Raw genomic sequence first — 15,358 nt, 5'->3', positions numbered from 1 at the left:
TAAAGGTTAAAAAAAATCACAAGTGGGTTATGACTGGTGTGTTTCATGTCATAGATCAAAATGTGAAAATATTTAGAGGCTTTGTTAACCACAGACCTTATTTCAGGCAATTTAGCAAAAACCCATAGACTTTATGGCGATGGAACCGGAAGTCCTAAAATGCTAACTCGCTTCCGGGTTTTGCCTCTCTGAGGTACTCTATTTACCGCAATTTTTAACAGCCTGACATGACATTGAATTTGTGCATTCTCAGTCTATCACCAGCAGAGCTTTCCTCTCCCATCAGTGCTTTTATTAGACTGCAGCCACACGCTAATATTCCTTTTTTAGCAAATCTGGCCCTAGGAGTGGTAATCTATTAAAATAATTAAATAAAGTCATTATACTTCAATAACTGAATGTTCTTCATTGTTTACATTTTTTTTTATAACCAATAAATTTACATGATTTTTTTTTTTTTAGTTTGTGATTTAACTCACAAATATCAATTTCTATCCAATAAAATATTTTAGAGCTTGACAAAATTTCTTTAAATTTGCTTTCTCTTCACAGGAAGCGGTATGTGAAAATGATAGCTAGCCTGGTGAAATTCCGCTCTCTGATCCATATGTATGTTGATCGCAAGAGATATATTAAGGTAAGAACAGTGCATTTTTAGTGCATAGTGATAAGGCTAACCTACAATCCCACGTTTAATTGGTTTACTTCTTTTTCTTCTTTTAGCTGAGATACGAGGCCAGGAGAAAGGAAGAAGAGGAGCAAAGGAGAATAGAAATGGTTATAATGATATTTACTGTCTAAATTAAATACATTTTAGTGTATTTCTTATACACCAAAGTATATAACCAAATACAGTATATAACCAAACATAATAAAAGACTCATTCATTGATTCATTCATTATTAACATTATTAACATTAACAAAGGTTAATAAATGCTGTAAAACTATATTGCTTAAGGTTAATGAATTTGACCTTACTGTAAAGTGTTACCATATCTTCTTTATTTGCAGGAGCTGTCAAAACGGGAAGTGGTCAACGTCACTCATCTGGTCATTCCAGCTGAACTTGGAGCACTGTTGCAGGCAGCCGCCGGTACTGGGGGGCAATTTTCTCACGTTAAATACAAATATTTATTTTTTTATTTCGTTCACAAGCTTGGGGTCAGTAAGATTACGTTTTATTCAGCAAGGATGCAATTGATCAAAAGTGACAGTAAAGACATTTATAGTGTTACAAATGATTTTTTATTTGAAATAAATGCTGTTCTTTTTACCTTTCTATACATCAAAGAATCCTGAAATTAATCATATCACAATTTCCGCAAAAATATTAAGCAGCACAACTGTTTTCAACATTGATAATAATAATAATAATAAATGCTTCTTGAGCAGCAAATCATCATATTATGAAAGACTGGAGTAATGGTGGTGAAAATTCAGCTTTGCCATCAGAGGAATTCAGTGCTTCCCACACATAGACTTTATACTTGGGCGGCCGTTATTATACGTGGGCGGCCCGCCCAAGTATATTTGGAGACACATTTTTGCTTTTATTATTTTTATCCTCTTATACTTTTATATCCGCACAAGATAATGAAACCATCCGCGATCGAATAACTAGTCGTTTCGTACCTTTTCGTTATGTGTGCGTCAGAACTGTTTACTCCCGCTAACATTCAAACGGGCGCTGCATTTTGCAAAGTCACAAGGGGGCGCTGTCGCGCTTTCTACAAGCTCGAGCAACAGCGCTTCAGACTGCTTCAAAGTGATTCTCAATCAATGAAAAGCGTAGATTTATGCCAAGCGATTGCTAATGAACTCAAGTTGATGAATTATTACAATGTCTACTTCATGGCCTTTATATAAAATGTTTTATACGGTTGTAAGAATCTGAAGGATCAGCCTGCAATAGTATGGACATTTCAAAATAAAAGTCCCGGTGTATTTCGGGGTTGTTTATAATTAAAAGTCAAGTAGTCAAAAGTCAAAGTAATTAAAGTTTTTTCTTTTTCTTTTGGGCATTACAGGGAGTGCAGAATTATTAGGCAAGTTGATTTTCTGATCATATTTTTTTTCCAAGCACATTTTACCAATTCCAATCCACATCAATCTTAATATCTAATATTAATATTGTTTTTAATCATTTATAAGTGATATATAATTGTTCATGAAGGCTGGAAATGAAAAATGCCTTATATTCAGGTGTGCAGAATTATTAGGCAGGTTTTCTTTTACAGGCAAAATGAGCCAAAAAAGAGATTTAACTCAGACTGAAAAGTCAGAAATTATTAAATACTCATGAGAAGGACACAATACTAATTCAATACTAGAAATTGCAAAGTTAAAGCATGACTAATGGACAGAAAAATGCTCATTGGGTCAGCGGGGTCAAACAAAAACAGGTCGAAAAGAAAAGACACATGTTAACTGCAAAATAATTCAGAATTAAGGTGAAGAATAAAGTGTGAAACAATCAGGAACCCTTTAGTCTCCAGCAACACCATTTTCCAGAACTGCAACCTACCTGGAGTCTCCAGAAGTGCAAGGTGTCAGGATCTCAGAGACTTACGTTAGCTAAAGAATCCTAAAAAATAACCCACTCTTAATAAGAATCACAAGCTGAAGTGTTATAAAATACATGAAGACTGGGTTTTTATAGGCCTTATAGACAGACAGCTTGAGAGTGACTCTTGAAGGACCAGCACCACATCCTCTTGTACCACTGTTTGAAGAATTTATCTTCCAGAATCTGGCAGTAAGGTGTGGGAGTTCACTTTCAGTCCATCTCTTATCCTGAAATGTCCGTCTTGCAGAGATGGACTAAAACTGATCTTCCAAAACTTACTGCCAGATTCTGGAAGATGAATTCTTCAAACAGTGGTACAAGAGATTGTGGTGCTGGTCCTTAAGGAGTCACTCTCAAGCTGTCTGTCTATAAGGCCTATAAAAACCCAGTCTTCATGTATTTTATAACACTTCAGCTTGAGATTCTTATTAAGAGTGGATCATTTTTTAGGATTCTTTACCTTCGTAAAGTCTCTGAGATCCTGACACCTTGCACTTCTGGAGACTCCAGGTAGATTACAGTTCTGGAAAATGGTGGCGCTGGAGACTAAAGGGTTCCTGATTGTTTTACACTTAATTCTTCACCTTAATTCTTAATTATTTTGCAGTTAACATGTGTCTTTTCTTTTCCACCTGTTTTTGTTTGACCCCGCTGACCCAATGAGCATTTTGCTGTCCCTTGGTCATGCTTTAACTTTGCAATTTCTAGTATTGCATTAGTATTGCGTCCTTCTCATAAGTATTTAATAACTTTTGACTTTTCAGTCTGAGTTAAATCTCTTTTTTGGCTCATTTTGCCTGTAAAAGAAAACCTGCCTAATAATTCTGCACACCTGAATATAAGGCATTTTTCATTTCCAGCCTTCATGAACAATTATATATCACTTATAAATGATTAAAAACAATATTAATAGTAGTTATTAAGATTGATGTGGATTGGAATTGGTAAAATGTGCTTGGAAAAAAAATATGATCAGAAAATCAACTTGCCTAATAATTCTGCACTCCCTGTATTGGTATTTTGGTTACACAATAAATTGTATTTAATTTGATTTCCATTTAATTCATAGTAAATTATTGTAGTCTCCCCCACAGGAAGAAAAGACTAAGAACATTATTTGACACATATATTATTAATTTGATAAATTTTACTAGTAAAATCTGTGTCCCATTCACTGAGAGAGACACTATATGACAGCGAGGAGAACATAGGAAAAGGAGAACCATTTAAATGCTGCAATTTTGCATAATTTACAATGCATAATAATGCATAATATTAGTATGTAATTAAATGTAATAGTATGCTATGTAATTAAACTTAATTTCAATAAATAAAAATACTGTTAAAAATCACACATTATTTGTTTATCACATGTAGTAGACCATTTTTGTGCCGTGGGTAATAGGAGCATTTTTCGCCCAGCCTCCACCGCAAGCATATTTCAAACCTGTGGGAAGCACTGGAATAAATTACATTTTAAAATGTATTAAAATAGAAACATATTTTATAATTTGGCAGTTTTTTATAAAAATAAATGCAGCCTTGGTGAGCATAAAACATTAAAAAAAATTCTTACCGACCCCAGACTACATATAATGTACACTGCCCACATCATCTGTCACCTCTGTGTTTTTTAAGGTGGTAGAGAGCTCCATTCTGATTGCTTGGCTTTAGTCCAGGCTCCCACAGTTCAGGTGGAGTCACAGCTCACGCTACCCCTTGACATCAACAACTACACTGTCTCGAAATTTGTCCAGATTCATTTCAAAGTAAGACATACTTGAGTAATTTTTTCCAAAATCACAAATAAATTCTCATACTCAGATATACATTCAGGAATGACTGATGTACTGTATATTAATTTGTAGGAGCCAAAGTTTGGAATGTTAACTGCGCCTTTGAAGACACCACTAACACACATTGACGATGATCTTACACACGAGGCTCTAGATGCCTTTGTCATGGTATGCTACAGTTTTTTTTGCCAGTGTCATTTATTTTACATGCAATAAAGCACAAATGTTGGTCCTGAAGTGAAAAAAATCCCATTCATTTTCTCCATAGAGAAATCGATTCACAGACCTACTATGATGAGCTATTAAGTGAAGATATATGCCTCTGTTGTAGCCATAAGTCAGTGTGATTTACATCTCCGCTAGCTCTCTATTAGCATTATTTCTTTCACTTTGTAGATCTTAAGGTTTATGGGTGACCCACATCTAAATGGTGCTCAGGAGAATTTATTTGGAAACTACATCATCCAGAAGGGGCTTACCAACCCTGGCTTGCGGGATGAAGTCTTATGTCAAATTGCCAATCAGGTTTGGAGAAACACCAATCCAGATAACTCAGAGAGGGGCTGGCTGCTGCTGCTGGCCTGCCTGAGCGCGTTTGCACCATCAGCCAAAATGGAGAAATACCTTCTGAAGTAAGCAACATACCAGTATTCATGTTGGATATGTCACGAACAACATGTAAGCATTCATTTCTTTTTGGCTTTAGGTTTGTCTCAGATCATGCCTATAACAGATTCAAAGCTGTCGGCCAACACAAGCTCATTCAAGCCATGCAGAAATCCCTGTATGGACCGGAGACAGCAAGGACTTACCCACTATCCCTGCTGGAATGGACAGCCAATAGGAAGAAAGCAAACATGGTTTTGCAAGTACACTGTTTTGATGGTGTGTGTCACTGTTTGAGTATCTGCAACCTTCAGTTAATGTTTGCCAGTTGGGTTGGGTTGCATCAAAAAGGTGAACTTGATATACCTGGATTCATTTGCAATTAACCTTTAAATTTTAACTAAACTATAAATCCTGTTGCACCATTACGCTAAATTTAAATTACAGTAATTTTGAAGTTTAATTAAAATAAACCCTTAATTAACAAATCCTTGATTAACTGCCTAATTTAATCTTTACTGGTGCATCCTACCCTCAGTCATGCTTTTCAAATCCACATTTCAGGACTTGAATGCAATTGTTCATTTCTATACTGCTGAATATATATCATAAAACCCTTGTGAAAAATAAGCATAGATGTTTGAAGGCACTTTTAAAAATAGACTATGCCAATTAGAAATTGGAAAAGAAGAATATTTTAAGATATCTTGTTTGGAATGAAAGATATGCAGACTTACATAAGGATGCAAACACAAAGGATAGCTTACAAAGCACTAAAAGAAAGCTCTGAAAGGCTCTTTCATTCCCTATAATCTCCCTAATTCTGCCTGGCAGTTTCCTTTGTTTCTCAAAACCCTCTGGAGACAATTGTGTGTAATGCACATCTATATCAGGTGATACCTGATCTGTGGTGCTACACAGAATAGAAAAAGTCATTTGCATGTAGTCTTCACTCATACACGCCTGTCAAACCACAGCCGTTAAACGTCATGTTGTATTGACAGGGACATCTTCCCTGTGCCCTGTGCACTCCTGGACGAGTGGGGAAGAGCTGGCTGGGGATATTCTGCAGCACAGGTATACGGCCGTATACACAAACTATCCATATTTCTTGCTCCAAGCATTTTTCATTCTAATCTTCCCTAAAGTCAGCCAACACACAATGTTTGATTTTGCTCAGTTTCAGCCAGTATTGTGATGTTCCCATCTATTCATCTTCATAAGAACCTTTTTAATATGCCGTATTCCATGTCATTAGTGCATGGCTCTTTCTTTCGGGCATGTTGGGATATGTACAGTCTATAATGAGGCCTTCATTATCTCTGCCATCTGTAATTTGCCTGAAATGAATAGCCCTATTAATTGGCTCCACAGGGGTGTGACGGAGGCCTGGAAGGGGTGTTCTGTTGTCATGAAGGAGCATGGACAGTGGGCGGAGCTCGCGGGGCACGATTATGTAATGGACTTGATCGCAGACATGGAACTGATGAGAAATTTTCCAAAGCAAAAATCCTACTTCATCATCTCCGCTGAGAGTCCCACCAGAACCAGGCCCAATGCCAGCCTGTCAGTATCAGCATGATAGTCTTACGTTTTATTTGACTTTTGTTTACATTGGAATTGGGTACACTAATGATCATAAATATGAATTATATTGTTAATTGATCTACTTTGCATGTAATTTAAAAGTGCGTGTGTAATTTCTGTGGCACCAAACTAATGACTGACCATGGAAGATGGGGAGTGTTTGAAAATAGCTAAAACAGTAATTTTTCAGTTCTGTTTATTGCTGCTGGTGACACAGAAGTCTTTATTTTACAGTGCCGTAGTTACACGTTACTACATGCACATGTACTATAGTAATAACAGTAAATTATGCATAATTATAACTAACCCTAAACAAACCCTAACCTTAATTGTAACTATAGTAAGTACATGTAGTTAATTAATAGTACTCAGTACTTATTTGAATAATTATATTGTAACTACGGCACTGTAAAATAAAGTGTAACCCAAACTTCACCTTTAAGTTACAAACAGTAAATATTTGCTGACTGATTTTGACTTGAATTTTATAATGACGCCTAGTAAGGTGGTGCATATTAAAGATATAGTTCACCCAAAAATGAAAATTCTGTCATCATTTACTCACCCTCAAGTTGTTCCAAACCTGTATGAATTTATTTCATCTGCTGAATGCAAAAGAAGATATTTGGAAGAATGTCAGTAATCAAAGAGATCTATTTACTGCCATAGTAGGAAAAATAATAGTATGGTAGATCTTTTTGGTTATTGACATTCTTCCAAATATCTTCCTTTGTGTTCAGCAGAAGAAAGAAACTCATACAGGTTTGGAACAACTTGAGGGTGAGTAAATGATGACAGAATTTTCATTTTTGGGTGAACTATATCTTTAAGTTTTCAGTGACTGATGCCATTGTAGAAATACACAGCATTATATATAAATGAAATATTTTTGCCGTGTCTTTGTAGTTATCATCTAATATTTTGCCCTCAATATGAATTTTCACAGGGCTCTGTTTGGAAGCGGATTTGATTCTGATGATGACAACTCACTTCTGCTCCCTCAGACAATGCTCAGCTCCAGTCTCCCAGATTCAGATGGGTATTACAGCCACGGTCAGCTGTTTGTTTGTTTGTTTTTTGACTAACTTTTAAGCTGCTTTTATATATTCTGTATAATACAAATGACATGATTTCTATTTTTTTCCCTCAATAACTGAAAAAAAAATAAAAAAATAAAATAGAATCAGACTTCAGTGAAGCACCAACTCAGAAAGGCATGGACAGATATCTCGACAGCCTGTTTGACCCAGTGCTGTCTGATGGTAATGGAGTAAGTGCCTCTTGTTCACTCCCCTGAACTACACTACATAAAAACTACACTGTTTGAATGTTTAAAGGTCCCGTTTTTGGTGTTTTTTTTGAAGCTTTGATTGTGTTTATAGTGTGCAATATAACATGTGTTCATGTTTCGCGTGTAAAAAAACACAGTATTTTTCACATAATTTACTTATCTGTATACCGCTGTTTCCACTGTCATAAAAACGGGCTGATGACTTCCTTGTTCTATGAAGTCCCTCCTTCAGAAATACGTAACGAGTTCTGATTGTGCCAGCGGTTCCTGTGTTGTGATTCGACAGCAGCTTAGCGCTCCTTGCCCGGAAAGGTCACGCCTCTTACCATAACGTGGAGATGCACGCGCTCAGTGTTATTGTAAACGTCTTTAATTTTACCCTATCAATTTGAGCCGGAATCAGACCCGGTGATTGGACTGTGGGATGAAAATAACAGCGTTTCGACGACATGGCGTCAAACACACTCTACAAACGCAACTCTTGTGTATTCCTGTGGGCGGAGGTTAGTCAAAAAACTGTTTTAGTGACGTCATTAAAGAAGGAAGTAGAGGGATGTAGTCCAAACTGGCCGTACGATGTAGGCGACTTCTGTTAAATAAAATATCTCGCTTGGCATTGAACTTTGAGCTTTAAAATTTTACAGATTTTATTTATACTCTAACAACAACATTACACACTAACTAAAGTTTGAAACATGGGATCACGAAGAACGGGACCTTTAATGTAACAACCCCAATGAGCCAAACATTATGACCTCCTGCCTAATATGCTGTTGGTCTAAAACAGCGCCGACCCGCTGAGGCATGGACTCTACAAGACCCCTGAAGGAGTCCTGTTGTATCTGACACAAAGACATTTCCAGCAGATCCTTCAAGTCCTGAAGGTTGTGAGATGGTGCCACTGTGGATCAAACTTGTTGGTCCAGCACATCCCACAAATTTTCAACTGGATTGAGATCTGGGGAATTTGGGGAATGACCCAGTCATCTGGCCATAACAATTTGGCCCTTGTCAAAGTTGCTCAGATCTTTACTTCTGCCCATTTCTCCTGCATTCAACATGTTGATTATGATAACTGATTGTTTGCTTTCCATCTAATCTGCCCAGATCTTAATATATGTGGCCTTGTTAGGAAATGATCAACGATATTTGCTTCACTTGTGACTGGTCATAATGTTTTGGCTCATCAGTGTATTTATGGAAAGAAGCTTGAAAATATAACATGAATGCATGAAGAACACAATTGGCCACTTGATCCTCATAGTGTAAGTGATTGAGTGTATCAAATGTGCTCTATGGCTGCCAGGTCCCCTGCAGTGAAGGTGATTAAGTTACCAGTTTACCGTATTTCTCACAGCATTGAGCGTACTTTGTATTTGATTGAGGACACTTGAAAATATAAGCACAGGAACATTTTCAGTCACAAGGGAATAGTTAGTTTAAAATAGTTTTTACCTTACCTAGGGAAAACCAGACTCTTGTGGTCTAGACCAGCATGGCTCTGACTCAGTTGCGATAGTAAATGGGCCATGCCCCTCTTAGAGAGTATAAGGTACTCCCATGGGGAGATTGATTTCTTGTATGACTGAGTTGGGAAGGGTCCAGCCCTGAGTTGAGAGCCTGTTTTGCTTTGCCTTATCTCTACTGCAGGATTTTGAGAAGTCATCCAGCATGTCCAGCCGTATGAAGGGAGCTGGTGGGATTGGAGGGGAGGATGGTGACATAGAGAAGCCCCTCTCTGGCAGGCCTTATCCCCCCGGTGGTGAGCTCTGCATCTGTTCTCTTTCTGTTCTCTCCTTACTTCACATTAATTATGCATGGGTACTCCAGGGTCAATTGGTACCTAAAAGCAATTAATTGCTAGATTAGAAGCATTCAGAATTGCAAATTTTTGTAAATTGCACATTTATAAATGCTTTGCATGACAAATAACCAATGTACCATTTAGATTGATTTAATGCTTTGGGGATTGCAAGTGACTGTGGCTTTTGGTGATTGGTATTACATGGATCATTCTACAAAATGGGTGGCATTTATGTTCCTTATATACGTTTGTGTAAAAAAAAATACTTAACAATAAATAGCTGATGACAACTTTTGCTGTGTTAACAAGACATTTTTCTAATCACATCAACAAAAATACAGAAACTTTATTTTATTATTTATTATTTATTCTTTTTTCTTATTTTTTAAACAAATTAAACAGTAAGATTAGATAAGATAGAATTAATAAAGATTAGATATAATTGTATTTTATATTTCTTTTATAAAATATTTTATTTTTGTATTTATATACAGTATATATGTGTATATACACTCTATATATATACTATCTCTCTCTCTCGCTCTGTATATATATATATGTGTATATATATGTACTTTCGTGACTTTAAAAATAACCTTTTGAAATAGTAAAACAGAAATATTTCTTATATGAAAAAGCTGCAAGGTGTTTATTTCACTAAGCAGTATTGTTCATGTTTATTTAATATAGTGAGTTGGCACAGCTAATTGGGTTTCATCTGACCTCAAAATCCTTGCCAACTTGCATTAAATCATTTGATTAAAATATGTGAAAGGGTCATTGCTTACTCATTCTTAGCCATGTTTACTGTTCTCAGCGGTGCCAGTTCTACCTGTTATGGGAGGAACAATGATGCCACCTATACCTATGCCAGCTATGCCCTCTGTGCCTCACGCACATGCCCCTACCGCCGTACCTTCAGTACCCCTAATGCCAGCTATGCCTTCTATGCCAGCTTTGCCAGCTATGCCTAATGTGCCACCAATGCCTGATATGTCAGGTATGAATGCTGCATAAGTCCTTCTATATCATGGTGCTTGGTGCTGATTTATTCTTTGGGATCATTTTTGAAACACTGCACTGTTTATTTCTGTGCTTTCTAATCACAGTTATTACATTCGCTTCATTTTTGGCTTACTTAAATCTCTAAAGGTGTAGATCCAGCTGTCTTAGCACAGCAGCAGCAGCAAGCCATCATCAACCAGCAAGCGATTATATTGGTGAGCAAACAAAGCATGACTTGTAGCTTAATGCTAAACGTGTTTGAATATTGAGCTAATGAGATGTACCACAGGCTCAGCAGATGACAATGCAGGCCATGGCCCTCCAGCAGCAGATGTATAATTCAGCGCACCACACACACAGCGATCATGTGCCAGCTCCCCGTTCCAGCCAGTACAGCCCTGTGAGTATCTCTGAGCATTGATTACAATATGGATGGAAAATCATTTGAAATCAAGTCAAAGCTTTATTATAATGGCATAGATAGACGTCATATCAGAACGTAACATTTCCACATAAAGTATTGGGGTCTTTTGGAAATTTTTTTAAAAAAGTCTTTAATGCTCTCTAAGGCTGTATTTTTTTGATCAAAAAAATGTCAAAAGCAGCAATATTATTGCAACTTAATGCAGAACTAAGTAATTTTTTTATCTTCATAAATACACTCTAAAAAATAAAACATTGGTTCAACAAAAAAAATATGTTATTGTTTTCCACTAGAATTTTTAACTTAAGCCAACTGGGAGAATTACATTAATTCAAAGCAATATTTTGAGTTGATCCAACATAATGTTTTAAGTAAGGTGAAGATGTTTTTTTGCCACAATAAAAACACACTTCTAAGTAACATGAACTTAATAATTGTCAACATGAATGCAACTATTTAAGTTGATCCAACATAATGTTTATATTTTATATGTAATTTATTCCTGTGATCAAAGCTGAATTATCAGCATCATTACTCCAATCCAGTCTTCACCATCACATGATCCTTCAGAAATCAGTTTAATATGATAATTTGATGATCAAGAAACATTTCTCATTATTTTCAGTGTTGAAAACAGTTGTGCTGCTTAATATTTTTGTGGAAACCGTGATACATTAATTTTCAGGATTATTTGATAATTAGAAAGTTCAAAATAACAGCATTTATTTGAGATAGAAATCTTTTGTAACATTATAAATGTTTTTCTTGTCACTTTTGATCAATTTAATGTGTCCTTACTTACCCCAAACCTTTGAATTATGGTGTTCATTCGTACATCTTTTCCTTAAAACATACTGATGAACAGTTGATAAATTCAAAACAGCTGTTGTTATGATTTTTAATCATTACATGTATCTTATTTAAAGACTAAATCAGAAACTGGACCTGTTTCCTACAAACCAACCCCAGCTTCCCCACCACAGAAACCTTCACAGCGACAGTACAGTAAGTCATTATTTCAATCTGTATACCTACATCCTTAATTTCACTCATTAAAAATGACTATTTCATAGGCAACCCTTTACAATAAAGTTCTATTAGTTAATGATTAGCTAACAATGAGCAATATATTTGTTACAGTTTTTATTTGTTAACGTTAGTTAATAAAAATACAACTGTTCATTGTTAGATCATGCTAGCTCAGGTTAATAATAATATTAACAGAGACATATATATATATATATATGTCATCAGTGTTTTGCTATGTTTCCAAAGGCCCAACTCGGAGGGATCCACCAGTGGGGGGTGTGGTGAGAGCCACTATCTCAAACTCAGAACATTTAGAGCCAAGTCACAACATCAAAGACATTATCAAGCAGTACCAGACTAACCCTGTAAAACCACAAGAAATTCCCAGGTGAGAAATGAACATTTTTAGATCCAAAGGGCAGTTCCACATGTTGAATAATGAATGACCTGAACTGAAACTGATACAGAGCAAAACAATGTTCTCCTTGACCTTGTCACAAAACATTGATAAAATATTAATCAAAAGAGATCTTTAAATTAGAACAGAACAAAGGCCAAAGCACTAACTGCTCTAGTCTTCAATACAGGAGGGAAGCTAAAGTGTTTTTGAAGAAACCAGACCCCCATGACGAAGCTATATTGATTCTCAAGGACCAGATGAGTGCTCCACCTCCACAGGTAGATCAGTCATAGTTAATTTACAGATAAACTGACTGTGTTAAAGTCATCGCGGTTAATGCTGGATGTGTTCATCATGTCCCACATGACCAGCGAAAGAAAACCTACACTCCAGTTTCTCCATCATCTGCAAAGGAGTTTGATTATGATGGTGGGGCACTGAAACCAGCAAAAAGCATAAAGACGAAGCGATCGCCTCCTGTGCCAGCTGTTAGTCAGAGATTCCCAGCCCCTGCTCCTGGTAAACTCAGATCATCTATGTCATTTCATTTCGATATAGAGACCATATTAGCCTGGCTGTAATGTCACTGTGATGTGTCACATTACAGTATCTAGAGAACTTCCAGTAGAAGAGGAGAATATTCAGACTCAACTGCACAAGAGGAGCAGTGAAGAGCACTACACCTACACAAATGTACCCTGGAAAATCTACCTGAGGAAAGAGGCTAGTGTCATTTGTTTTGGATTGGATCAATGGGACATAGTGCTGTTGCAAGAAAGTATGGAAATGATTATGAAACATTAAATAGCTGTCATGTGTTTTTAGGTTTTTTATCCGAAAGACAGCTTCAACCACCCGCTGATATTAGACCTCTTGTTTAAGCAGGTTTGGAATTTTTATTTTGTTCTTTCTGTTAACTTTGGTTTTAGGGCTGTCAATCATTTAAATCTTTCATTGTGATTAATCTCGTAATTTGTTTTATTTCACACATTCATTCATTCAGTTCCTAAAAAAAATAAGCAATTGGTCAGTGTGGAATAATAGTTTTGGCAATAAGATTGGATCATGAAACTTTATGTAAATTTGTGCAACAGTGTCACACACACACACAAAATGATTCTATATTTCTCAAACTGCATCAAAATGCGCAATAAATGAAAACACTGAAAACTGAAATAGATCAATAATTCAATAATATAATAACTTTACCCTCACTTCATGGACATAATTTTGCTTGTATAAAAATATTTAACTTTGACAGCCATAATTTAAGGTGCACTACTAATAAAATTTTGATTTTTTTAAAAACATTTCATAAGAAGTCTCTTATGCTCGCAAAGTCAGATTTATTTAATAAAAAATACAGTACAAACAGTAACTTATGATAACTTATGTGATAACTTATATAATTTATATTAATTTATATAATTTAAAATAACTGTTTTCCATTTTAATATACAATATATTTTAAAAACTAATTCAATGTCACATGATCCCTCAGAAATCTTTCTTTTTTTTTTGTTAACAATTGTTTATTGAGTTTTCTTTTTCATTTTTTAAATGCCTAGAAATCCAAGAATACATTTACACAAATCTAGAACCCACCCCAAACCATCCCACCCCTGGTAGACTTCAAGAATATAGAAATAAAATACAAACACAGAATGTAGACTGACTAAATAAATAAATAATACAGGTTTACAAAGATGTCAAAAGCAGCATGCCATAGATTCACAGTCTTAACATTCAATCCACGCATACGAGAAGCTGAAAGTTCCATTGAAATAATGTCCAACAAAAACACTGTCCATGTTCATCCTGACCCCAAACTTTTGAATAGTAGTGTATGAATTTGTGATTGTTTTTACTTCATTAACCGTAATTATAATGAAACTTTCAGATTGTCCATGACACATTCTCAGAGGCTTGCATTCGCATTACAACAGAAGAAAGGCAGAAGATGAAATCCCTTTTTGGTATGATTTATGTTTCACTTACAATACACATTATCCCCTTGTAATTTGTGAACTCTGCTTATTGAGAGGAAAAAATGTATCTTCTATATTGTGACAGCGGAGCACAGCATTGACATCAGTGCCACAATCCAGGATGAGAATGTGAAGAAGAAGATTGTGGTTGCCGCAAGAGACACCTGGGAGATCTACTTCTCACGCCTCTTCCCAGCATCTGTAAGGAATCTCTCTCAGAGTATCCCTGCTGAAAACACCTACGTAGACCAGCCTGCGTAGACAAGTCCAGTGCTGCTCCAGGCTGGTTTATGTTGGTCAGTGCTGGTTTTGCTGGTTGCTCTGCATAGCAAACTGCTCACAAAGGCCCTGTTTCCACCTGGTATTAAGATGCGTTTTGGTCGATCGAGTGGACAACGCTAAATACAGGTGTAGACGGGGTGTAAAACGTTTTGAGCTTGTCCACTTCCGACCACTTCCAGAGGTAGTCGAAAATGCATTCGACCGGATTGCGTTTGTGGTGTTAGACGCTTATGTGGCCGAATGCATTTGAACAGCCAATAAACACCGCCTACTCTCTGCCTACTGACACAATAAACATTATGGGAAGTGCACTAGCAACTTTGTCAGCTGAAGATATATGTTTGGTTTGAAGATGAAAAAAGGTACTAAGCACAATTTTCTCTAAACATTTCTGTTTTCTAACGTGCACTTACCGTGCAGAGCAGAAACGAAAGCTGATGCTCTCTGTATGTTTTCCCGTTGTCTCCAGTCATGTTCATATGCAAACTGCGTGCAGTTATTTCACCTATTAAATCAAAACTTCTGAAGAAGCCCATACATTTACCCGCCCATAGACACTCCCCTCAAAGAAATCAGGAC

General features: G+C 36.3%; 1 protein-coding gene across 1 annotated transcript in view; it reads left to right on the top strand.

The window, feature by feature from the left end:
- The window catches only part of myo15aa (myosin XVAa), a 51,586-nt gene that overhangs the window by 24,031 nt on the left and 12,197 nt on the right, over window positions 1–15,358 (top strand). The window contains 23 exon segments of the mRNA XM_048192169.1: window positions 553–637; window positions 724–777; window positions 1,013–1,094; window positions 4,206–4,336; window positions 4,436–4,531; window positions 4,760–4,995; window positions 5,070–5,248; window positions 5,974–6,046; window positions 6,344–6,535; window positions 7,503–7,609; window positions 7,738–7,826; window positions 9,498–9,609; window positions 10,469–10,651; window positions 10,804–10,871; window positions 10,946–11,056; window positions 12,007–12,085; window positions 12,356–12,497; window positions 12,697–12,787; window positions 12,881–13,028; window positions 13,117–13,232; window positions 13,335–13,394; window positions 14,410–14,485; window positions 14,583–14,698. Coding sequence (XP_048048126.1) covers window positions 553–637; window positions 724–777; window positions 1,013–1,094; window positions 4,206–4,336; window positions 4,436–4,531; window positions 4,760–4,995; window positions 5,070–5,248; window positions 5,974–6,046; window positions 6,344–6,535; window positions 7,503–7,609; window positions 7,738–7,826; window positions 9,498–9,609; window positions 10,469–10,651; window positions 10,804–10,871; window positions 10,946–11,056; window positions 12,007–12,085; window positions 12,356–12,497; window positions 12,697–12,787; window positions 12,881–13,028; window positions 13,117–13,232; window positions 13,335–13,394; window positions 14,410–14,485; window positions 14,583–14,698 — 2,626 coding nt within the window.

This window comes from Megalobrama amblycephala, linkage group LG1 (assembly GCF_018812025.1).
Source record: "Megalobrama amblycephala isolate DHTTF-2021 linkage group LG1, ASM1881202v1, whole genome shotgun sequence".
Taxonomy (NCBI): Eukaryota; Metazoa; Chordata; class Actinopteri; order Cypriniformes; family Xenocyprididae; genus Megalobrama; species Megalobrama amblycephala.
Note: the sequence above shows the minus strand (reverse complement) of the source record. Positions and strands in the feature narration are given on the sequence as shown.